Source organism: Neoarius graeffei, chromosome 18 (genome assembly GCF_027579695.1).
Source record: "Neoarius graeffei isolate fNeoGra1 chromosome 18, fNeoGra1.pri, whole genome shotgun sequence".
In the NCBI taxonomy this organism is placed as follows: domain Eukaryota; kingdom Metazoa; phylum Chordata; class Actinopteri; order Siluriformes; family Ariidae; genus Neoarius; species Neoarius graeffei.
In genome coordinates, this window is record NC_083586.1 from 24,832,025 (window position 1) to 24,858,410 (window position 26,386).

Here is a 26,386-nt window from a genome sequence, read left to right on the forward strand (position 1 = left end):
TTTTGGATTCATGTGACAGCATGCTGCGTGCGTGTTCTCACTGGTCAATCACAACCAAGTTAGCTAGTGTGCATTAACATCCTACACTAATGCAAATGCAGTGTGCAGCAGTGAAACAAAATTCATGGACAAGAAAAGGTAAAAATTAAAGGAGGGGCCAAAAAATTCAGAAAAAAATAAGGCATTAGAGGCATAGGCTTCCAAATGTAAAAAATAAATAAATTGATAAAATATCAACATACTTTCCTCCAGGTGCTCTGGTTTCCCCCACAGTTCAAAGACATGCAGGTTAGGTAAAATATCCAGTCACTGGGGTTGCACAAGCCAGTGCATACTTTGTGCTGGTCCCAAGCTCGGCTAGATTGGCAAGGGTTGCATCAGGAAGGGTATCCAGTATAAAACCTATGCCAAATTAAATATGCGCAACAGATCTGCTGTGGTGACCCCTAATGGGAGCAGCCGAAAGAAGTACTTGTAGTTTGGGCACCAGCATCCTGAACTGGCCTGCAATGTTGTTTTCGAGGAGCAGAATGAAGAGCTTAATATGGACATTAAGCTATAGACTAGGCTGTATGTTCATTTAAAACTGCTGTAACTTGCCCAACCTTAACAGACTGTCATATGTACCAGAGGTTTTCAAGCTTGTTAGGGCTGAAGCACATCAACGATCAAACTAGAATGTCAAGGCACACCAAATTAAAGTTGGTTATCAATTATGAAGAATGTCTCACACATTATGATAAGCTATAAGGTCATTAGCAAGATTTGACCCATATTGCACTACAGCAGACTGTCAAATAATTATGAAACTGATAAGTAAATCAGACAGGCAACTGCATAATTTATTAAAACCGCGAGGCAACACTCATTACAGTGTTTCTCCATTAGTTACCTAGACTGTGGCGACCAAAGCAGTTTGAGAACACAACACCATTTGATTTGAGACTGATCACATTAACTTTACAGTGTCCACTACAGTCATCCACTAGTCCAAGCACAATATTATGGTTATCAATTGAAGACAGCAAACCAATGACATCAATGCAGAAGTTAGCATTGATAATAAACATTCATCAAACTTTAGCTTAGTTAGGGAACGTTAACATCAGCGTGTCCGAACCTCGTCTCCTCACTTTAAAATAGCGCGCTGTTGAATTTGTAGTTTTAGCTTGTTTCTGAGTCAGAAAAACTGCTAACACATCCCGTAGCATATACTCATTCAAAATACAAGTGCATTTGTGGCAGCGAGGCCGTGGTCAAGCGTCAGCTGTGAACGGCGAGGAGTTACGTTGAATCAGCAGGTAACATCACAAAGTTACACCTGTGTCTAATTACTGGCGGTGTATTAATGTGTGTCTTTCAGATGGCCAGTAACGAGAGACAGAGCTGTGTTCCCCAACATGTGTGTTTATAACTTAGTAGTCACTGAAAAGTGAAAAAATAGAAGTGCTCCTGGAATTGTAGCACCCGTTTCCAGTTCCTCATTGTCCAGAAGTAGAGTTGTTACAGCATACTCTTACCAAAGTTCAAAATAGTTCTATTTTTGGCTAAAATGTAATTATTCTGTATGTTCTCTATTCAATATTTTACATTTTCAATAAATAAATAAAACAAACAAAAAACGGAACACAAGTAACCACCACTTTTTTGATGCTCCAGGTTTTTTTTTTTTACGGTTTATGAACTGTTAAACTTTTTACCATGCTTTGTGGGCGTGACCTTTTTACTGTGGCATCACCATTCATACCTATACAACTCGTCTGTTTATGTTTAAATTACTAATGCACAAAATTGTTTTGAGCAAGTTCTTCATAGATCAAAACTCTTCATTTTGCTGGTAAAGTGCACCAGTTTGATACATTTAACTTTAAAATATACAAATTTTTCTTACAGAGGAGCATGCCCCCAAACCATAGCTTCACAAAATCCTATGGGAAACACTGTGTTATTACCTCGCCCGATATGGAGTAAGCAGGGCGAGGTATTGTTTTCGGTCGGGTTTCTTTATTTGTTTTTGTTAATGATATTACAGGAAACGGCTGGATCATCTCATCTCATTATCTCTAGCTGCTTTATCCTGTTCTACAGGGTCGCAGGCAAGCTGGAGCCTTTCCCAGCTGACTACGGGCGAAAGGCGGGGTACACCCTGGACAAGTCGCCAGGTCATCACAGGGCTGACACATGGACACAGACAACCATTCACACTCACATTCACACCTACAGTCAATTTAGAGTCACCAGTTAACCTAAGCTGCATGTCTTTGGACTGTGGGGGAAACCGGAGCACCTGGAGGAAACCCACGCAGACACGGGGAGAACATGCAAACTCCGCACAGAAAGGCCCTCGTCGGCCACGGGGCTCGAACCCGGACCTTCTTGCTGTGAGGCGACAGCGCTAACCACTACACCACCGTGCCGCCACGGTTGGATCAATCTTCATGAAACTTTCAGGATAGATGGGCATTGGTCTCAAATAGAACTTCCAACATTTTGAGGGTCATCCGGTCAAGGTCACCAAAAAGGTCAAAATCGTTTTTGTTGCGGCTACTGCCTCATATAGAGGCGCTAGCCACTACGTCATCGTGCTGTAAGAATGTAAGAGTGTAACAGTCGCGCACTGCGCATGCGCATACACGTGTTCTGATTACAATGGCTGGTGAGTGTATACAATTCGGTTCACCATTCGAAATAAATGGACTAAAGAAATCGCTTTCAGACATGTTTATGCTTATTACAGAGGGAAAGTGCATTCCACTGAGCTCTAGCGCCAGGCCATTTCTGGGAAATAAGAGTTTCAGTCATGGCAACAGCGTGTATATGTCAGCCTTGGTTTGGAGGTTTCAGTTTCGAAAACTGTAAGAGGTAAGAGTAGAATAACAAAGTACAGACACTTGGTATATTTTACTTCTGTGATTTTTAAATTGCTCATTTTTGGATTACGCTTCATTTTTGTGGCTACATTTATGCTACATTTACTGTATGGACATGGGATCAGAAAATGTTATTTATAAGCAGCAGCCACGTACCCTATGGGTACCTTTTTTTTTTCATGATTTCTTCCTTCATATTCATCATAAATGCTACTGGACGAGGTTTGTTTTGCCTGGCAACGTTTGTTCTGTTTTTTTTTTTTTTTAAACTGTCAATAGAACATCTCCCTGTTCTTTTGCAGGTTAGGGTAGCTCTGGAAGAAATCTCTCTCAACTCAAAATGATTATGTGACGTATTCTAGCAAGCATGTGGATGGGTAGCGAACCAATGTGGCGAGTGTGTATGGAAGGAGGAGTTGCGAGACGGAGATCTCAGCTTCTCATGTAATATCCTGTGGTCTGTACGTCACATGGATCTACAAGAAGCTGTTTTAGTTTACTACAAGATGCATGCCTATCAGAAATACTAGCCAGAGGTGATCAGTTACTGCAGGAGTCTTGGTCATGGTGGCTCATTGCTCTTTAGCCCCGAATGCTTGCCAGGCTTAAACATTAACAGCTCCATGAGCCTTTGCACTCACAATGTGGAACTGGCAACAAGTAGAGTGACCACCTTTTCTGGTTGCGACAACAAGAATCCTTCACCCCAGATCTAAATGTATTTTCAAAATCAAACTGAGAATGGGATTAAAGGTCATTTAGGTTTAAAAAATTTAAACATTCTAAATAAGTGACTACCTACAAACTTTTTTAATTAAAAAGCAGAGTGTCATTGGTATTAAAGAAATACTATTTCATGAACCTGTATAAAAATGAATGGGGCCACTCAAAATTCCACAGCACACGTCACTTTGCCTCACAGCATGCTGGGTATATACTGTACAAATCTAATCAACCCTCACCGAACCAATGTTCAAATTATATTTTGTTTGCATTTGTGAAACAAACTGTATGTCATATCAACTGCATTTTGGTTCATCTAATTATCTATTCTAAAGTGTATTAATGGAATGAAACATCACTTACTGTTACAGATGGGAGCCCAGAAATTAAATAAATGCAATTTTTTTTTTTTTAATATAGGTATTGTATTTAAAACTGTACGGATGTGCCAGAAGCCAAACCTTACATGCAGAGCATTCTCAGTCAAAAGGGATGAAAGATTTTAAAGGTTTTTTTTGTTAAAGATTGTGTATATTTTTAGTCTTTTGTATTTGTAATTATTTGTATCTGTACATGTATGACCACACCAGCTCTGTTGATCAACTTACCATGTTTAAATAAAAGTGTCCGTGTCTTTGCGATGATTGCTAGGATGCTACAAGTTTTAGTATCAGGTGTAAACAAACCACAGCCGCTCGATTCTCAATCCTTCCTGCTCTTCTCTTCCAGCAGGCATCACAGATCCATATAATTTACTCAAACATATTTATTCTGCTTACTGCTCTCTCTCTCTGTGTACGTGCATGTGGGTTAAATGCAAAGAAGGAATATGACAAAAATAAAGGCTTGTTATTCTTTTACCCACAAACTTATTTATTCCACTTGAAAAGTGTACGGCAAACCAGCTACCAGATTTGGGACACTAAGACATCCTGAACTATTTAGAATTTTGCTTCAAAACTGAAAAAAATTTGCGGCCCATTAGATGGTGCTTCGTGGCCCAGGCCCAGTGGTTGAGAAACACTGCTCTCATGTCATGCTTATGTGTTTATCCTCAACATTTTGAAAAGAAACAAGTTGTAAGTCTGAATAAGTTGTGTGTGTAAGTGAGAGAGAGAGAGAGAGAGAGAGAGAGAGAGAGAAAGAAGAAGCTACCATGTTGTCGTGGCTGCAGCAGACTCAAGGAAACCTTTCTAGTTTTTCTCAGCTGCACTGGGGAAAACAGACTATTATTGAATGTTGATGGAAACTATGATGAATAATATCTTGTGTAAGACAGGAAGCTGACTAGAAGTAGTTATGGGAGGACCTATGTTAGTGACTACCCGGGCTTGTGATTTTATGTGATTTTTCATGAATAATTATATTAAAATTATACAATAAATAAATTTGCTTGAGCATTATTCAGGTGTTACTGGTACTTCTATTATTAACAGGTGAATTCCTTCCACACTGTCTAAAAGAACTGATGTAGGATCACAATGTGATCAAACTTGTGATTTACACCACTACTCCACATATTATTGGAAAGAAGAAACTGATATTAATTAATTGGAGCTGCCTTCATCTAGTAGTCACATTTTGTTACTTAAAAACATACAATCTTTATATTACGTTTATGACAAACTCACAACCCAGGAGTATCCACCGTTCCTGGCTTCCTCCTGGTTTACCGGCTCTCCCTGATAGGGTCCGAAGTGTGCACCTACTGGAACAGTCTCTCCCTTATTAAACACTCCCAGGCCTGCGTCAGGAATACTGGACTTCTGGATTTCTAGCCCAGGTGGAAGAGTTCTTCTGGCTCGGTCAGAGACTCCCATGGGAACAGGAGTGTCTGGGATGAAGAGGGGCAGTCCATGAACCTCACATTTGTCGAGGAAGAAGGATTTGCAAACTTCACAGTCTGGGAGTAGAGAAAACACAACAGGAAGAAATGAGGCCCAAATGTGTGTGTAATGTGTGTGTATATCTAAGACCATATACAGTACATTAGTACTGTATAAAAATTATCCTAAGAAAGCTTGCCAGAAAGGTTCACTGAGCATCTGGTTGCGACTAGAGGTGTCCATCAGGACTGAGATCTCACAGGACACAACAAGGTACAAGAGTATGATTTTTTTTTTACTTCCTTGGGGGAGTAAATGGTCAGATATGAAGCTTGCAGGGCAAAATAAAACAATGTTCATTAACATGACAATGTGGCACTGGGTGATGTATCTATAGCATTCTTAGGACCTGCCTGGTCAGGGTCATGGCTGTTTTAAATTCGGCTACTTGTTTGCTTATCTTTTGGGAAACAGAATTTCCCAAATTTGTTAGGAAATCATATGCACAAACAAAAATAACTGTGCACACAGAATAAAAATAAACAAGTAAATAGTCCCACACACATTTCTATTTGAGCTTGCTGACAATTCTGGCATTTTTCCCCAATGCCATGCATCTAGAATTCATATTTAATTAAAAAAATAATAATTTATACCCAGTGGCAATTTAAGCATAACCAATTTGCTTCAAAAACAACCAGTGGGCCCAGAGGAAACCTATGCAGACAGGGGGAAAACTTGCAAAACTTCATATTGACAGCAACCAGAGCTTAAAATCGAATCCAGGACCCTGGAGCTGTGCCACTGTGATGCCCTTAAATCTGTATACAGATATTTGGACTCCTGTCCCTCACACCCATGTGTGCTTATTGAATATCCCATTCCAGGGGCATACTCTCTGTCCCCTATTAATCACAGCTGATTGGAGTCTTCTGCAAGCTCATGCATGTGGGGAAGAGAGCACATAGCACTTTCCTCAGAGTGCGTTTTGCTATCCTGCAACATAGCATTTGAAAAAGAGGAGGTTGAGGACTTCAAGTCTTGGAGGAAGCACGTGTTAGCCTTCCCTCAAATAGTTAGAGAGACCTGACTGGTGGGTGGATACTAGCAGGTGACCACATTGGGAAGAAAATGGATGGAAGGAAAAAACAAACAAACAAACAAACAAACAAACAAACAAACAAACAAACAAACAAACAAACAAACAAACAAACAAACCTATAATCATCTTATGTGGTGAAGACGTTGAACATGTTTATTTAACATTTATGGACAGAGACCCAGGTTTCGTAGTCACACAACAACCTGCATATTTTTTTTTCTCAGAACAAACCACAGGAGTGGCTGGAGAGAATGACAGACATTATGTAACATATGCAGTGTTTCCCCTACAATTATTTTATTTATTTACTTATGGGGGGGGTGAAAGTCCCCCCTCCCACATTTTAAGGTCCAGAAACAAACAAACAAACAAACAAAACAAACAAACAAACAAAACAGGCATGCAGGCACTAAGACCACGCGGAAAGAGCACCTGCTCAAAAACAGGAGATTGCAGGCACTAGGACCATGCAGAACCATCCTCCACTCAAGCTGCCAGTTTATGTCTGCTTCGCTCTCCTCTCGTGTGCTCAAAAATAATTTAAACGATTCATTTCAAACAATAGTTAGCAATGTCAGAACCCCCCAAGTGGCAAAAGATGGAGGACATACAACACTTTTTTTTCAAAAAAGAGTGATGTTTTCAGACACACACTATATTAACCCTCTGGGGTCGAGCGCTTCGCCAGTGAAGTTCGGCAGGTTTAGAATGAGCAGGTCATGTATTTAGATAAATATCTCAGAGTTTTTAAATCATACAAGCATGATAAACATACTGTATTGACAGGAACTGTAAAATTTACACTTTCCTATGGGCCCACTACCAAATATTATATATTTTAAATTGCCTAAATTAGATGAAAAATAATATTTGTCACCTTATGGCCCTTTTCCACTACCCTTTTTCAGCTCACTTCAGCTCGCTTCAGCTCACTTCAGCCCGACACGGCTCGCGTTTCGACTACCAAAAACCAGCACGACTCAGCTCGTTTCAGCCCTGCTTAGCCCCTAAAACTCGCACCGTTTTGGAGTGGGGCTGAAGCGAGCCAAGCCGTGCCGAGTGAGGTTGGGGGCGTGAGCAGACACTCCCCTGTGCACTGATTGGTGAGGAGGTGTGTCCTCACATGCCCACACACGCCCCGCGAGCGCGCTGGGATCTGTAAACACCGCAAACCCGGAAGAATAATAATTACGAATTACGAGAATTTCTGAAGCCTTATGCGCCTCGCCTCATCTATACGCTCTTGCCAGTATCTGTTGGCGTTGTCGGTGACAACAAGCCACAGCACCAAGACCAGCAACACTAACGACTCCATGTCCTCCATGTTTATTGTTTACTATTCGGGTCGTGAGACTACTGCTTAAAAGATCACTGAATCAGTGACATACAGAGCATCATGGACAAGTTCGCGGAGCGCAAGGCTCGTCGTATGCCCTTCAAATAATGCGCGCAGTAGGCTATTGATGTTTTATTATGAGCCATGTACAGTATGTCGCCTAATGTTTTTTTGTTTCTGAGTTACATGTTCGTTTGAAGGACTTAATGTACAAAATAACATAGTTGCACCCCGTAGTGTTGAAATTGGTAAACACAGTGCATTCAGTGAGGTTTGCACTGCCCTCCTTTTATTTCTGACTCTTCCTGTCACCGTTGCAACCTCTGAGCGCTCATTCGTATGCCCTTCAAATAATGTGCGCAGTATAGGCTATTGATGTTTTATTATGAGCCATGTACAGTATCCTAATGTTTTTTGTTTCTGAGTTACATGTTCGTTTGAAGGACTTGATGTACTAAATAACATAGTTGCACCCGGTAGTGTTGAAATTGGTAAACACCGCAGTTGCGGACATTTTGTAGCCTAAAATGATGTTATGATAAGCTTTAATAAAGGGCCCGGTCATTTGCCCCGCCCCCGGCCCGGCTCTGACTTGTTCCGCCACTGTCACTGATGTCACTGTTTGCGCTGCTTAACGACATCACGTGACGTCCACCCACTTTCGCTAACTCCACCCAATGTGTCCACCCACTTCCAGCCAGCACGGTTCAGCGCGGTTGTAGTCGAAATGCAACTCCAACAGCCCCACTCAGCTCGACTCAGCTCGACTCGGCACGGCTCAGCCGCGTTTGTAGTGGAAAAGCGGCATTACTCAGCCACACCGGAGTCGGAGCGCTGAGCACCCACTTATGCATTCATAAAAGACTATTCACATTACAATGGCATGATAATCACTTTCACTCTTTTGGTTTCAATTGGTTTCTCTTGTGCAATGGGAGCGCCCACCGTGAACAGGATAAAATCTGTCAGCCAAAGTTTATGCTGTTTGGAGGTAACACTTGTTGATAGATGGCACGTGGATTTTATGCGCTACGGATGATTCAGGACAGTGATTCAGTTTCAGGACAGTGATTAAATTCATGATTCAGGACAGCGATTCAATTCAATCTTGAGAACTGTGACACTGATGATGAGCTGCATTTTTTTTTTTTTTAAATATTTTGACTCAATCCAGCCGAAGATCAACTCGAGCAAGTGCAAATATTTCTGTTATTTATTATGAGCAGATCGGTTGATATGCGTGCGCTGCTGTGCATACACAGGAAAAATGACTGAGCAATTTTTCCAGAGTTAAAAGTATTTTACTCAAAAATAGTTAATTTTGCTATACTTTCAATTTAGAGAGTAAAATTTGGAGTTGGAGCAAAATTACAGAGTAATCGTCTAACAGAGTTAGTTGTGGCTCTGAACTGATTAAAATAGTACAATAGTTAATTTCAAAACACAGTGAATAGAGTCAGATGCCAAAATAAAATCAAATACCAGATAAATTAAGCTGTTGTAAAAAGCAGTTTTAAAACTGTGTTGGAATGTATGAAAAAACATTGCCTTACCTAAATTGTGACTTGACCTGATGGGATTAAGAGTTGGCAGTGCGAGGGGTTTTCACTCTTCTCACTGAAGGGAAATTTTTTATACTTCACATTGAATACCCCTCCCACTGCCAACCCTTTATCCCAAAACAATAGGACATAAATTTTTTTGATGGCCAGTTAATTGTCCAAATCAATGGAGCAGATTTAAGTTTTTGTGCTTGATACATTCCTAAGGTGGGGTTTACATTAGACCGTATCAGCGGATCATCAGATTAACGTTTTTAAAACGATTAGTGTGCACACAGCAACACCAATACACGATTCGCGTGCACACAGCAACACCAATACACGGATACACTCGGCTCCGCAGGCATCCTGCGCTCCAAATCACTCCGCCCTGAACAGCGAGTGCCCTCTGGAGGGTGCGTACTCCGGCCCTGCGCAGCTCACAGAGCGCGCGAGTGAAGTGCACAAGCAGTGATTCGGGACTGAGCCGCTGTGTGTGTGATCCCAGCGCACATCACTTACCACTTGCAAGTGGAAGGATGGCAAGCCTAAAGACAATCATAACTACACAATGGGCAGTATTTGCATCAGTATTTGCAGTATTTTCATACTTTTATACTCTTTAATGAAAGGTGATACAAGGCGGAAGTCTGCGCCGTTTTTCAGCAGGCGTGTCACATGACCAACGCCAGCGAATCAGGAAGGTGGATGTCACAGTGACGTTGTCCAATGACGACGCCAGCTAGAGCTCAGCACAGCGTATCCGCGTATTCTCAATGTTTACACAGCACCGGACCAGACACGATCTGGATTGAATACGTGGACCCTGGCGGATTCCCGTTTCCAGGCGTTTTAATGTAAACGGACAGTGCATCCGCGAAGAAAACGAGACAGATACGGTCTAATGTAAACTTGGCCCAAGACTGAACAGAATCACCTCAAGTGATCAAAACAGTTCGTCACAATGGGTAAGGCCATATTTTTTCACACATTCCAACACCGTTCTAAAACTGCTTTTTACAGCATCTTCATTTATCTGTTATTTTTTTTAAAAAGTACAACCATGACATACATACTACATAGACATTATTGTAGCTGAACTTGTGCTGAATACAAAAAAAGCCATAGGACATTGAAAATACTGCTTAGATTTGTTGAAATTGAGAACAAAATCAGAGCATGCCAAAATCATTAGCATGGCAGAAAATACCCTCAGACCCCAGAGGGTTAAGTTAGCTAACATTATGTTACAAATATTCATAGTGAGATCATGCTGGAATATATCATCACTTTGTCAACATCTTCAAGTTAGCTAGCCATAGAAAATGACTTTTTTGACGTTTTTCAAACGAGCACAGTCAGTCTATTACTGACTAAATCAAACTATAGTTAGGCAGTGGAGAGGTGAGTGAAAGCAAATTACAGAAAGAAGCTATAAGACTTTCTAACCAGAATTATAAATCAATTAGAACTATAAATGGTTCATTTGCCATTTTAATTCCTAAATCGCTACAGTATAACACTTTTATTTATGAAAAGTATTTTTATTTGGAAATAATGTGTGTCTGTAACTCAGCAGGGACAGCACCCAGGTGATAGGCAGGGAGCAGGAACAGCATGCAGAAAGTGGAGAGGTGAGCAAATTACAAATTCCAGAATCAAACAATAAGGTATGAGTGGATGTGATACAGATGGGTGACAAATTAAAGCCAAAATGAAACGTCTTAGTAGTGAGGCCACCATGAGTCTCCAGAATATCTTTAGTGCTCCTTACCAAGTCTGTGGAACTGTATTGGAGGGATGAACTTTCCTCCAAGATATTCCCTCATGGGTCAATCCATGTGAAATCACCAGAGGCCTCGCCACTGACCATCTCAGATTTGCTTCATACTTTCTGGAAATATTGTCAGTGTGCCCAATAAATAGTCTACAAAATTTTAGGCTTGTACCTTCATTAGTTTCTGAGATATATGGGCTTAAAAAAGGGACGTGGCCCCAATTTCACTGTTAAAACGCGTGCTACAGAAAACAGACCTAACTTCCCCAAGTCATTACTTTTAAACTATTCATGCAAGATACATGAAATTTTCAAGGATTGTTCTTCAATGCCAGACGCCTTTAAAATACTATAATAGAAAGTTCACAGTTCAATATTTGCCAAGTTATGGCTTGCTGAAAATGTCTTCTATCATGCTTTGGAGCAACTTTGACCCCCCATATCTCCACATTAAAGCACACCAGATCTTTCAAATTTTCTTATTTATTACTCATGTTATAGTACTCTTTAGGCAACTAGATACGAGTTCAAAAGAAACCAAACTTTCTGATTTATTAGGCTTTAAAAATTAAAAACAACATTTTGTGCCTATAATTCAAATGCATATTGCAAATGTATGACAAGGTCTACCTTAAAAACAAGTATACCACTGGAAAGAGCTTGTTCTGATTAGCAAATGCACAAAATATGAAGTTGGTACCCTAAACCAAACTATAAATATTAAGGTATCAAGTACGGCATGTTTTACGATAGACGGAAATGCTGTTTTAAGGCATATTACAATACAATTACAAACCTACAGTGTAGGAAAAATAACAACCTTAAAAATACTTTATTTGAAGAGCTAAAACAGTGTATTGACTTGCTTTCCCACATCAGATGGAAGTTTATACTGCCTGCCAGTTGATGTAAGTGGGGCATCAATGATTTTCATGACATGCACCAGAGGGACCCAACAGTTATCCTCTCTCCTGGGCCAGCTGTAAGTCTGAGAGGGACCATGAGGATGCATAAATGTTACTTGTACATCTTGTTCCTCCTCTGATAATGCACGAATGTTGCCTATCCACCACGGTCTGTCATACAAACATACAACATATTTACCAGGAACTGTATGTGCCAGAGAAACTGCTGATTTAACAGGGGTTTTATGCATTACTTGTGGCCAATTCCCACTCATATCCACAATGAAGCTAGGACCACCTGACACCCTGCTGACCTGCAGCTGGTTGGACATTATTGGAATGAATGAGTGGTTGTCTCTTGTTCCAGGAATAGTAGCTGACCTTGAAAATCTCGTCTCCAATGCTTTTCCACTCTCCATAACTTCCCCTGTACCAACCCAGATGAAATGGATGTTCTTGATATGCTTTTCTGCCCATAAAAACAGACCAGATGGGGTTAGTATGTGATCACTCGTGACTGCCTGTAAGCTAGCTCAAGCTGCTGACCGCTTTACAGTGCCTCCAATACCATCACAGGGTGATTTATCATGAGAAGTGGCAAAGAAATGCCATTCTGGCAAAAGTCCAAAATCGTCTGCATGCTTTATTAGATTTGTGAAATTTTTATAGGTTTTGTATTGGGCTGCTGATCCGTCACTGAAGTAAATGACCTTTTTCAGCTGGGGATGTATCTGGCTGGCAAATGGAAGCTCAAATGTGCTTCTAAGGGATAGCGATAAAAATCCTCATGAATGTTGTGGTTTTTCAGTTTTTATGCATCTCTGGATCCAAGTAGATTATATGCCTTAAAACAGCATTTCCGTCTATCGTAAAACATGCAGTACTTGATACCTTAATATTTATAGTTTGGTTTAGGGTACCAACTTCATATTTTGTGCATTTGCTAAGCAAAACAAGCTCTTTCCAGTGGTATAATTGTTTTTATGGTAGACCTTGTCATACATTTGTAATATGCATTTGAATTATAGGCGCAAAATGTTTTTTTTTAAAGCCTAATAAATCAGAAAGTTTGATTTCTTTTGAACACATACCTAGTTACCTAAAGAGTACTATAACACGAGTAATAAATAAGAAAATTTGAAAGATCTGGTGTGCTTTAATGTGGATATATGGGGGGGGGGGGGGGGGGGGGGTCAATGTTGCTCCAAAGCACGATAGAAGACATTTTTTAAATGATTTTCAGCAAGCCATAACTTGGCAAATATTGAACTGTGAACTTTCTGTTTTAGTATTTAAAGGCATCTGGCACTGAAGAACAATCCTTGACATTTTCACGTATTTTGCATGAACAGTTTAAAAGTAATGACTTCTAGAAGTTAGGTCCGTTTTCTGTAGCACGCGTTTTAACAGTGAAATTGGGGCCACGTCCCTTTTTTAAAGCCCATATATCTCAGAAACTAATGAAGGTACAAGCCTAAATTTTTGTACACTATTTATTGGGCATACTGACAATATTTCCAGAAAGTATGAAGCAAATCTGAGATGGTCAGTGGCGAACACTTTTCTAAATCTGGTGATTTGGGGCGGAATTACCCTCATTTATATATAACCTTTATTTAAATTAGGTAATTTAATTGCAGGCATGCCACTGGGGATATGTAAAAAAAAAGTGAACATCAGGCCAGGGGGTGTGGGAGCAGGCTATGCCCCCAGTGGGGTGCAGGGGCAACGCCCCGCTGGGGGGTCTGGGGGCTGAAGGCCTCCAGAAGCCAAGACCTTTTCACAGAACTCATATTTTAAAATTCGAGAAACTTTTAGAATAAAATGCATGCAAACTTTCAAATTACAAGAACATAATTTTTCACACTTTCAAGAAATCTCATGACCACTGAGGGGTATTTCATCTGACTGGCTCCACTGCTCTGACTAGTGGAAGGCTACTAAAAGTTATTAAAAATGGTAACGTTTGATAAATTTATTTTCAGTAAATATTGCTGAAACAGGATAGCATGTTTGAAAATTAGTTAATACAAAAACACAATGTACATTATTTCATAGCTCATAACTTTATTATATTGCTGAAAAATTACACATCATAAGTTGGCAGCATGCCTTTTCTTTTTCTTGGGTGGTTCACTGTCTTTAAGAAATGACTGCCTGTCTGATTCAGTCCATGAATCAGCTTGTAAGTTGCACTACTTCTTGCCATGTGAAGTGCATCCAAGGCTTTTTTATCTTTAGCTACTTCTTTACACAAGGCTACAAGATCTTCTACATCACTCATGGCCAGAGTTTTCTCTGCAGCAAAAGCTAAGATTAAAGCCTGAAAAAAAAAAGTTTTAAAAGAAGTTAAAATCATAGTACATATCTGCTAATATCAACATGTACAATATTTAAATTCGAGAAGCATTAAACCACAACATTAACAGTTTCATGCAAAAGCATACAGGCCTATAGTCTATTAGACTCACTAACTGTTCTATTGTGTATTACGAAGACTCACATGTACACGAAATTATATTTGATTAGTTAAACTTAGGCTGCAGTAGATCTAAATAGTTAAGTTTTATCTGTATAAAATTACTTTAGTGAGGTATTTTCATGATTTTGCAATTGTAAGCAACTCAAAACTAGATCTAAAATGTCAAATCAGTAGCATTTCATTCTAAATTTGAAACTTCTCTATAATTAGGATATATTACAGTATATTCTTTGCATTGTTTGACAGTTAAGAGGAAAGTGCCAAAAACTTCAACAAAAAGTGGTTTCTTACCTCAATATGCGCTTTCCTGTCCACAAATGGTGTCAGACGCTTAGACTGTGTAGCTGCAGGCTTTTCCAAGACCTGTAAATAAACAGGGCTAATGCCATATGTCAAATCCTGTTTTTGTGCATCTTCCCGGCGACGAGTGAAAAAATTACTCGGCAGTTGATGATTTGACCGCTTTTCATACAGTTTCCATGCGTGTCCTTTTGTTTTGATATGGTCAACCAGGGCAAAGCAACTACGATCAGCACAGTTAGTCTCTGCATCACACAAGATGCACCTGCAAAGACTGACCAGCAACGTCAACTTTCCGGTAATATTCGCCCACAGTGGTGTCCGTTTCTTTATCGTTATAAACGACTTTTAACGATTTTGAACACCATTCCCAATTCCATTTCACTCTGCACCCACTATCAACTTCCCTTGCTTAGTTTTCTTCTTTTCGATCAATAATTTTTGCCATTGTTCAAAATATTCGCTTTCTAACTTCGAAATCCGGTTACCATGTTGTAAACAAGCAAGAACGAGCTACAATATATTCGCGTCGCTGATTGGCTACATTACTAACGCTTGACACATTTTCTTCCAAACACGAACCTCGTTACACACGCATAATCGGAGTCAAGGTCAGTCCGTAAAACACGGAATGGGACACAGAATCGGATGCAAAATAGCAAATATTACATTTGCACATTTACCGCAAGTCAACACCTCTCCCGATTTTTGAGTATTTTGGCATTTCACAAAATTTTCAAAATTTATTCAAATCCGGGAATTTTCACGGCTCTGTAACCAAATAGCATGCCTGTAATTGAGATCAAGATTTCTTTTGCAAGAGACCAGAGCACAGCAGACAGACCTCAGGTCGGAGAATCTGAAAAACTTAAGCCCTTTTGAGGACTTGTGCCTGTACTCTGTCCCCTCCACCTTTGAAATCAAAATTCCGCCCCTGCCTGAATAGAACATGACCAGGCTTGTAGTACTCGAGTCCAGGACTTGGACTCGAGTCCGACTCGCACCCTAATTTTAAGGACTCGTGACTTGACTTGGACTTGAGCACTGATGACTCAGACTTGAACTCGTGCATTAACCGTATTCGGACTTGTAAATTGGAGACGAGGACTCTGATTTTTTCTTTATTTTTTGTAACATGCCATAATAATTTGGCATAAGATATTTATATCTACATTAATTTTTTATACTAATTTTGTGCAAGAGAATGCACATTCATCTGTTCATGTGTCATATTCAGGAACAAACTAACATTAATGGAGCTAAAATGCCTGGAGAGAAGCCCCTAGGATTGTCTGCTTTGCTTATACAGACTTCTTGTGCAGTGAAAAAAAAATGCACTGCTATATGTTCCATATGTAGAAGAACTATCGAGGAGACGATGGGGACAACCTCGAACTTCAATTGTCATTTGACAAGCCCACACCCAGAGAAAAGTCAGTGACACGCTATGTTCATTGCTCTGTTGATAGAGGGGCTTGTTTGCTGAGCGATGAACTAGCTAGTGTTAACCCTCTCTCATGTTATTTGCCCTGTTGATCGCAGGGCTTGCTGAGCGATGAACAATCTTTTTATCTTTAGCCTATTAACTAAAATGGGGCAGTCAAGCAGTAATGTTAGTCCAACACAGTAGCAGAGACGATTTCACATAAAGGCAGCAACAGCCACCGTCAAATGGTGCAGTTGGAGTCTTGTTCTCGGACTCGACTCAAAATTTTCTTTTATGACTTGGACTTGAACACTGGGGACTCGAGACTGGACTCGGACTCGAGGTTTAGTGACTTAACTACAACACTAAAAACAACCAGCTCTCCTGCTGAAACTGCATCCTCTCAGCACATTCTAATTTTTGTTCTAAAATAAATGTGAAGACTTAAATATGACTCCTTTAACTGTTTGTTTAGGTGCAAATCTCTGTAATAGGAGCCGCGGGGAGGAGTCCTGTAGGTGACCCATCCTCATCCAGCACTCCCCCCCCCCCCAGGCAGTAAACTCAGGGAAACACTGAAATGTCAATAAAAAAAACAAATAAAACATGCAATGTGTCATTCATTAATACATTAAAAACGGTAATAATAGGCAAATCACTGTGGTATGAGGGGAATAATACACTTTGGGCCATGCTGTTATATGAAAATAAATAACCCGGCATAGATTTTTATATAACAGTATAACCCATCGTGTGATATTCCATACTTTTCTGTTCAGGTTAACATAATCTGTTGAAATGACATGTGTTTTAACAGAGATGTCCACAAGCGCCGGTGACTAGCCATTTTCTTCGCCTACATGGTCTGCACCAGCCACTTGATCCCAGAAAAAAAATAAAAACTTGCCTTTCAATGTTCAAGTGATTTATATCGTCTCTGCTGCCCATAATATGCTGCAAATCCAATTATTCCACCACAAAACTGTCTTTGATTCGAGTCTAGCATGACCGTAAGTAATGCCATATTTGTTGATTGATTCACGCACTCTGATTGGCTGAGCCAGACCATGTGACCACGCTGTAGCAGTTTTCCTCAATTTATTAGATTAGAAGGTATGAATGATAAGTAAACTTAAAATGATTAGAAGATTCATCAATCTACGAATTGTTATTTTCATATCCAGAAGCTACCCAGAATGCCCAAGTTCTCATATACCCCTTTTCCACCAAATCAGTTCCAGGGCTGGTTCGGGGCCAGTGCTGGTGCTGGTTCATAACTCGTTCAACTTGCGAGCCAGCTGAGAACCAGTTTGCTTTTCCATAGCTCGCGGTGCTAAGGGAAGCCACGTCATTACTTCGCTGTATACGTCATTACGTCGCTGTATGCGTCAGTTACGTCGCTACGTTTGCATAAACCTTGGCGCGAATATCGAAGCAAAGACAACACGGAAGAAGCAGCAGCAACAACAATAATAATAATGGATGACTTCGCGTTTGTACAGCTGCTGCTTCTTGTCGCTTAAAAATGGCTATCTTTCGCGGTCTTGTTATTGTTGTTGGTCTTAACAATTCCGCCCCCTGCTGACGTAAGCGGTTCTTTCCTCTGGCCCAGCAGAGAGTTGGTGCTAGCCTGAAACCGGTTTTTCTGGCCCCAGAGCCAGTTCTTTGTCAGTGGAAACAGAAAATCAGGTTCCAAACTAAGCACTGGCCCCGAACCAGCCCTGGAACTGTTTTGGTGGAAAAGGGGCAATAGAGATGTATGGTCCTTTAACCAAGCCTTCATACTTATAAAGTGGAAAGATTTATGCTGAAATTAAAACTACACAATACCACACCAGAAGCACATCAAGTACTTTACACATGCACCAAATAAGCTCACCATGTAGTTATGTTACAGAGCCAGGCAGCATACTACAGAGAGTAGCTGAGAAAGCCAAGTACACATACATCTGGAGGGAAGTTTCATACATACTTTGCAAGTATTTTACAGGGAAATGGTTAGCAATTTATTTGCTGAGAATGCACCAGAAGCCACTAGAAGGCATGTAAATTTCAAAATTTTCTGGGGGGGGGTAAGGCCATGCCCCCAGACCCCTCAGCATTAGTGCATCTTTGGCACACAGCGACGGCTTTGCCACCACAAATTCCAGAGCCACCTAATACCTTTTTTTTTTAAGCCAGCTACTTCCGATTTTCAGGAGAACCCTGTATTTTAAGGAAATTAAAAAAAATAAAAATAAAAATAAATAAATATATATATATATATATATATATATATATATATATATATATATATATATATATATATATATAAAATTTAGTGTCTCTCACTCCTTGCTACTATATTACACTCTCTATAGACAAAGTTCACACTTTATCCAAGACTGAGGCTACATTCCAAATGCACTGTATTGTACTTTTAGTGCACTAGTTAGTGTGTAGGGTAGAATAAACAGCGAGTTATACTGAGCATCAGAGTGGCCTGATATCTTACAGAGGTAGTCATTATTGTCAGGAGCTTCCACTTTAACAGAGAGACCTTCAGGTGGGTTGTCGAGGTCGTCTCCATCGTTGTAGATTTTCAGCTCCAGCGTCTCCTCTTTCTTCACACGAACTTCTGATATCCCTCCATCTTTGGATGTCTCCGTTTTCATGTCCTCACACAGCTAAAAATCAAACAACAAATCTGTTAGAGCAGGACAGTATCCATCCCACTCGGAAAGTTGCTGCTCTCATTTCTTGCAGCATAGCTCATAGTCTCAGAACAGGCCTAGTTAATCTGTGACAATCCAGAGCCAAGACAAAGGAGCAGACAAACAGGCTAAACCGACTACCTGCTTGCTGCACAGAGTCGTCACTCAGGTTCCATTATATTGAGACTGTGTCTGTTCCCTGAGCTATATAAAAAAGTAGACTCTGCGTTTGTTCTAGTAATCCAGTTACTATAAAACTAGACTGTACTGACTGTACAGCCACTGCCAGAACCTTTGCTCTAAAGGTAGGACTATTAAATATGAGATCTCCTCTTACGTCTAAAGTGCTACTTGTTAATGAACTTATTACTAATCAGGAGTTTAATGTACTGTGTTTAACAGAAACATGGATTAAACCAAAGGAGTCTGTAGTATTAAATGAAGTTAGTCTTCCTGGATACAGTAATATACACCAGCCTTGTCTAACTGGCAGAGGAGGCGGCATCACAGTTATTTATAATAATTATCTAGGCATAACACAAAAACCTGGACATGAATTCAATACATTTGAATTTCTTCATACTAACACAACATATATATGTTAATTACTGTTAAAGATTGTATTCAGTACACATCTGCACCGTACCGAAAGTCCTGTACCAAAATGGTCTGGTACAAATACGTGTACCATTACACCTCTACAAGATGGTAAACTAGAGCGCAGCAGGAGATACAAGAAGCTGTTGCCTCCAATCAGCCACCCCTGGCTAGGTATTTATCATCCCCCTGGACACAATACCCTCTAGGCCTATAGAAGGTGCACACACATACTAACTGAGGGTTAATACTGGCTCCAACACGCATCACTGCTCAGAGGATGGAAAGAGTTTTTCTCATCAGAGTAATCTCTAAATACACCACCAGAGATGTCTATAAGTGCTGACGACCGGCGGTTTTCTCTGCCTACATAGACAGTCTGTGCCAGCCACTCAATCCCAGAAAAAAATAAAGACTTGCCTTTCAATGTTCAAGCGATTTATATTGTCTCCACTGCCCATAATTTGCTGCAAATTTAATTATTCCACCAAGAAATTGTCTTTGATTTGGATTCTGGCATGACCGGAAGAGATGACATATTTGTTGATTGGTTGAGCCAGACCACGTGACCATGCTGTAGCATATGCAGGGTTCCTGCTGGCGCTCATCACACTCGCAATTGATGAATATGATCCATCAGTGATGAAGAGAAAACTACTAGAAGTAGTCACAGTGACTAATCTATTTGTCATAATTATCATGTCATCTTTTCCAGAAATCCCTCCGTTTGCTGAAATCCAACCCCAGTGAAGAGACGGCGGGAAGCCCGAGTGTGAACAATGAGCATGTGCTTGTGACCAATAAAAATCGACTACACATAATGACCAAATGAGCGCCAAACTTTTGACCAATCACAGTGTGTCTTAATTGGCCTGGTGTGGTGGTGTATTTATCTCTCTGTGAACCAAACAATGGCACAGTGTAGGCTGACAAAGTTTTTTGGACGAGCTTCTTCAAACACTGAAGATGATTTAAGGGCTGAAACAGCCATGGGGGGGGAGACACTCAGAGTCCCGACCGTCCCTGAGCACATCAGACAGTGTCAGTAATACAGGGGTCGGGCGCGGGGGGAGAGATAGAAGTGAAAACGCTGTCAGCCGGCAAGTGACTGAAATGAGCTACGTTTCAGGCGGCGTGGCGTGTTGAGTTCCCGTGGCAAACACTGTGGCGTCGTTAGGCTCCATCACGTGGGGCTAGAATCCATGGGTATTTTCACCCTCAAAAAAAGTAAAAGATTAATAGAAAACAGCTGACTTGGATGTCAGTTGGGATTTTAAATGTTGTAATATAATAACGTAGCTTAGAATTAGTCTTTGTGGTCCTAAAGGCGAGATGTGTCAATGAAAAAGTCTCTCATCTCATCTCATTACCTCTAGCCGCTTTATCCTGTTCTACAGGGTCGCAGGCAAGCTGGAGCCTATCCCAGCTGACTACGGGCGAAAGGCGGGGTACACCCTGGACAAGTCGCCAGGTCATCACAGGGCTGACACACAGACAACCATTCACACTCACATTCACACCTACGGTCAATTTAGAGAGTCACCAGTTAACCCAACCTGCATGTCTTTGGACTGTGGGGGAAACCGGAGCACCTGGAGGAAACCACGTGGACACGGGGAGAACATGCAAACTCCACACAGAAAGGCCCTCGTCGGCCACGGGGCTCGAACCCGGACCTTCTTGCTGTGAGGCAACAGCGCTAACCACTACACCACCGTGCCGCCCTGAATTTCTTTCTGAATTTGCAAATTTCACCTCAAACCTGGTTGTTTCTTTAGACAAAGCATTAATTGTTGGAGACTTTAATATTCACTTTGATAAGCTGGAAGACTCTCTGAGAGCAGTGTGTGTGTCCATTCTAGATTCAGTAGGGGTTAATCAGAACATCATAGGACCCACCATTATAAGTGGGTCCTGTGATGTTCTGATTAACCCCGACTGAATCTACAAGGTGCATATATGCACCTTGCCACACTACTGTGTCAAACGTACATTCACACCAACTACTGCAAAAAGTTTTATCCGTAGTCTCCCAGAGTTATCAAACTTTGATTGGATCACCGTCAGACCCCACAGAAATTGATCAGCCAACTGAATGCTGAGAGTTAATGTCCGCTATACAGGGATGTGATTTTGGGCTGGTGAAATTATCTGAAAATTTTAGCCGGAAGGCGGCCCACAGCTGGTCCAGGGCAGCGCCCTGGTGGAGGGACAAGGGGGGCGAAGCCCCCCCGAAGCTCCTGGGTTCTGGGGTTTTCTGACTTAAAAATTGTACTAAAATGGCAAGCAAACACACAAGAAAAAACTTGTCATGATTAACAAATTCAAGCCAATTTAATGGTCAACATGCAACTCTGAGCCCCTATAGCAAATTCAATGATTCTTAACTGACAAAAAGCCAAAACATGAAACCTAAAAATGTCATTCTAAATTAAATCTGCATTAGAATAAATAGAAAACTGTATAAGGAAAAACAAAATTTATACTTTCAATTACTGTAGAAGTTGAACATACCTAAATGTGCCTTTTCAAACAAACATGATGCAACATAAGAATTCATCCATAAGTCTTCAGGAACTCTCAAAGAAAAAAGATGCTAGCATCCATGTCCAGTTCCAGCATATCAGTCACTTTTTTTCTGCAGTTTCTACTCCAGCAATGTCAACTTCATATACATAACTCTATAGTGTTCACTCACCAAAGGATAATCATAACTCCACAGTGTTCACTCACTTAAGGATATTCAGAACCCCAGTGTTCACTCACTTAAGGATATTCAAAACTACTGTGTTCACTCACTTAGGTTTCGTTTCTATCCCGGGCTCCAGCCCAACTTTGCACGCTCGTAGCTCGGGCAGGGGAGGTCCCAACATCCCCAAACTTGACAGCCAGAGTCCTCTGCCCTCCCCCCAAAGAACCAGCGTGGGCTGGGCGCGCTAGCCCTGCGCCTCGGGACATAATTCGCCCCGAGGCGAGCCGCGGTGCTCCGCTTAGGTTTCGTTTCTATCCCGGGCTCCAGCCCGACTTTGCACGCTTGTAGCTCGGGCAGGGGAGGTCCCAGCATCCCCAAACTTGACAGCCAGAGACCTCTGCCCTCCCCCCAAAGAACGAAATCGCTGAACAAATGTCTCACAGTCTTATGTCCAATGTCTGTAGCAACCTCTTTCTCCAACCATTCCCAGCGGAACTTGTTTTTCATTATTCTGTCGATTTCTTTAACTCGATTTGCATCTTTACGCTTGATCACGGATGCTGCCATCTTTCAACTCTTTGTTTGAAGCGAGCTTACGTACAGCTATCTAACAAGCGCGTTCATTGGTTGTTACAGAGCAATGGGCCAATCACGTACCTCGTTTCATCTCAATGATGGAATTACTAAAAGTCGGAACAAATAGGATACGAATGCGGATTTTTGAGCGAAAAATCGGAAATTTTTTTTTTTCAAATTGAGGTGAAAAAAGCGGAATTCCGCGAATTCGCGGAAAAATCACATCCCTGGCTATACTTTAGATAATGTAGCTCCACTTAAAAGAAAATAATTCAAGAGAAAAGAACTAGCACTGTGGTATAATGTGGTATAATGAATGCCTGTGGAGGGGAATCCTGCAAAGCCTGTGTTTGTGATTGTTAGGATATTCAGCGAACAGAAGCGTAAAATCTTTGACAGGTGTGTTGAAATTCAAGAGTGGGAAAACTTTGCACAGTTGTACTCAAGATGTCGTGTTACCCTGCGATGTGCCAACTTGGACAACAACTCTGTGGAGGTGGGTTTGATTTATATATTTCATTGATTGATGTGAGGGGCAAACAAAAAAATCATTCGAAGTATTTAGCCATCAGGAGTAGCCTAAAAATGAAGACTGTTGTTTCAGACTTTTATTTTCAATGATCCTTAATGCATATGGGTGGAAATAAGATAAGCTATTAAAAGAGCCATATGAAATGTGTAACAATAATGCATTGCCTTTGTTTTGTTTCTCTATTATGAAAGCCCTCTATTTCCACTGCTAATTTTACCATCAGAGCATTTTTTTTATTTTATTTCGCTCGCTTGCTTCATATTTTTCCTGAAAAAATCAGAGAACCAACTAATTAAATTGGTGTGGCCATAGAAGATAACAAAAATAATCCTAGATTCTTATGTAATACTTTCGCAAAATGAACTAGGAATAAGACCACCACAGACACACGCACACCTTCAATATGTAGTAGCAACAACTTCATGAACTTTTTTCAATAGTAAAATTGAAAATAATCAGGCAAAAATATCAAGCTATTAATTTAATTTAAATTAATTTGATAAGTAGCCCTGTCAAGAACAATATAACTACATCAGAGAAATGATTCATGTTTTAGTCCCCTTAGAGAGTCTAAACTAATTTCACTTATTTCCTCATCAAAATCCTCAGCTTGTGTGCTAGATCCCTTACCTATATGATTCTTCAAACAGATAACACCAAAAGCAGTCGAACATCTTCTAAAAATGATCAATTATTCTTTTAGCAGTGGCTATGTACCTAAATCTTTAAAACTAGCAGTTGTCAGACCCTTGATTAAAAAACCTGACCTCAACCCCTGTCAGCTATCCAACTACAGACCAATATCAAACCTCCCCTTTATCTCAGAGATATAAAAAAAAAAAACCTGTCGCACAGCAGTTATGCTCATATTTACATAGGAAAAACATCCATGAAATGTATCAGTCAGGATTTAGACCTCATCATAGCACAGAGACAGGGCTTAATTTGAGCCGGAACATGACGGAACAAGTTTGGCATTCCACAAGGTTCTGTCTGAGGCCCACTGCTTTTTTCTTCATGCATGTTACCTCTGGGTAATATTATTTGGAAGCTAATACCATGCTTACAATGTTATGCTGATGACACACAGTTGTACGTTTCTGCAAAGCCAGATGAGCGACACTAGCTTAATGAAATTGAGGAGTGTGTAAAGGACATTAGACACTGGATGCTTATTAACTTCCTGTACTTAACTCTGACAAGACAGAAGTACTTGTATTTTGACCACATGGAGCTAGAAGTAGGTTTTCTGATTACACAGTAACTCTGGATGGCCTTTCTGTTTCTTCACAAGCAGCAGTAAAAGACCTCAGGGTGATCATTGACTCCAGGCTTCTGTTTGAAACTCATATTGATAACATTTACAAGGATAGCTTTCTTCCATCTCAGAAATATTGCTAAGATAAGAAATATAAGGTCACCACATGACGCAGAAAAACTAGTTCACGCTTTTGTTACCTCTAGGTTGGATTATTGTAACGTCTTACTGTCTGGATGTTCCAATAAGTGCATAAACACGCTCCAGTTAGTTCAAAACGCAACAGCAAGAGTCCTTACTAGAACTAGAAGATATGATCACATCACCCCTATCTTATCCATACTGCATTGGCTCCCAATCAAATTTTGCACTGATTATAAAATACTACTATTGACCTTTAAAGCACTGAATGATCTCGCGCCACAGTACCTGAATGAACTTCTGGTCTTTTATGACCCACCATGCCTACTTAGATCAAAAGATGCAGGCTATCTGTTGGTATCTCATATAGTGAAGACTACATCAGGGGGCAGAGCCTTTTCTTACAAAGCCCCACAGTTATGGAACAGTCTCCCTAGTAGTGTTCAGGACTCAGACAGATTATCAGTGTTTAATGCTGAAAACATATCTTTTTAGTCAAGCCTTTTATTAATCGCTTTTTATGATGTAAAGGAGTAGATCTGGAGGGTCCTCAGGTATAGAGTGTTTTGGTAAACTGGGATGTATGGATACGGTCACCTCCCCACTCTCACACGTTCACTCGGGTTTGTTGACAGTGGAATGGCTGCTGATTTATATCCCAGGGCTCCCTCATGTCTGTGTTTCCTTCTGGCACTCCCTTTGAGTTTGCTGTTATAGTTAGTCTTGCCAGAGTCCCTGCTTACACTCGGAATGCTGCATTTCTCTCTCTCTCTAGTTACAGGCCACTCCTGAGATACCAGTGATGCTGACCTCTCCTGCTCTTTGGACCCGTCTGGTCCATCCTGATGCCCTATGACTGGTTGAAGTTCTCATCACTTCGCACCTGCAAGAATGGCCCCATATGTACAGCCCCTGATCTATCCTGATACCGTACTTCTAACTGAGGTTCTCATCACTTCTCTCCTGTGGAGGATGGCCCCATATGGACAGTCTAAATATGCACTTTAGGACTGCAGTTGTAATTAACAGTTTTCCACTCAAATCTCCATCAATGAACAGTTGATATCAACAAAATAGACTTCATGGTAAAACTCTAATGAATTGCCTGGTTATACAATTGCATTTTTGACCATATATAAAGGATCCTATGTCCACAGAACAATTAAATCAAAGCAGCAGCCTTAAGCATTCTTCATAAGTCAAAAGAAAAAAAAAAGTGTCCTTGCACTAGATTCTCTTTGCAAACGTCCTGCTATGATCACAAGAAACCAATATCCAAGACAATAACTCATAGAAGTGAGTATAATCATGCAATCTGTTATCACCCAAATAAGGATGGGAACCCATCCTTTTGAGGTTTCATATTCATGCAGAGACTCAGACTGTTGGCGTGCCCATGTCTAAGATGCACCATTTCGAATAATGAATGCATTGTCGAGAGGGGCAAGGGCCAATATGGACGCGAGCATTTTATACCCTATTTAGAACGTTTCGTGGCGTATTACAGACCCTCCAGGATTTCGCGATGTTGCGATTTGCAACTTCAACGCAAATTCAACCAATCCCCGCGAATTCAGGGCGGTGTTGCAATTATATCCAATCACCGCAA

The 26,386-nt window shown here is 40.7% G+C and overlaps 1 protein-coding gene across 1 annotated transcript in view; it reads right to left on the reverse strand.

Annotated features, from left to right (window-relative positions):
• The window catches only part of LOC132866039 (zinc finger protein 883-like), a 45,220-nt gene that overhangs the window by 14,507 nt on the left and 4,327 nt on the right, over nt 1-26,386 (reverse strand). Inside the window, exons 2-3 of the mRNA XM_060898597.1 lie at nt 18,783-18,954; nt 5,225-5,496 (exon numbers count right to left, since the gene is read on the reverse strand). Of these exons, the coding sequence (XP_060754580.1) occupies nt 5,225-5,496; nt 18,783-18,942 (432 nt within the window). The 5' untranslated portion in view covers nt 18,943-18,954. The remainder of the gene's footprint in view (nt 1-5,224; nt 5,497-18,782; nt 18,955-26,386) is intronic.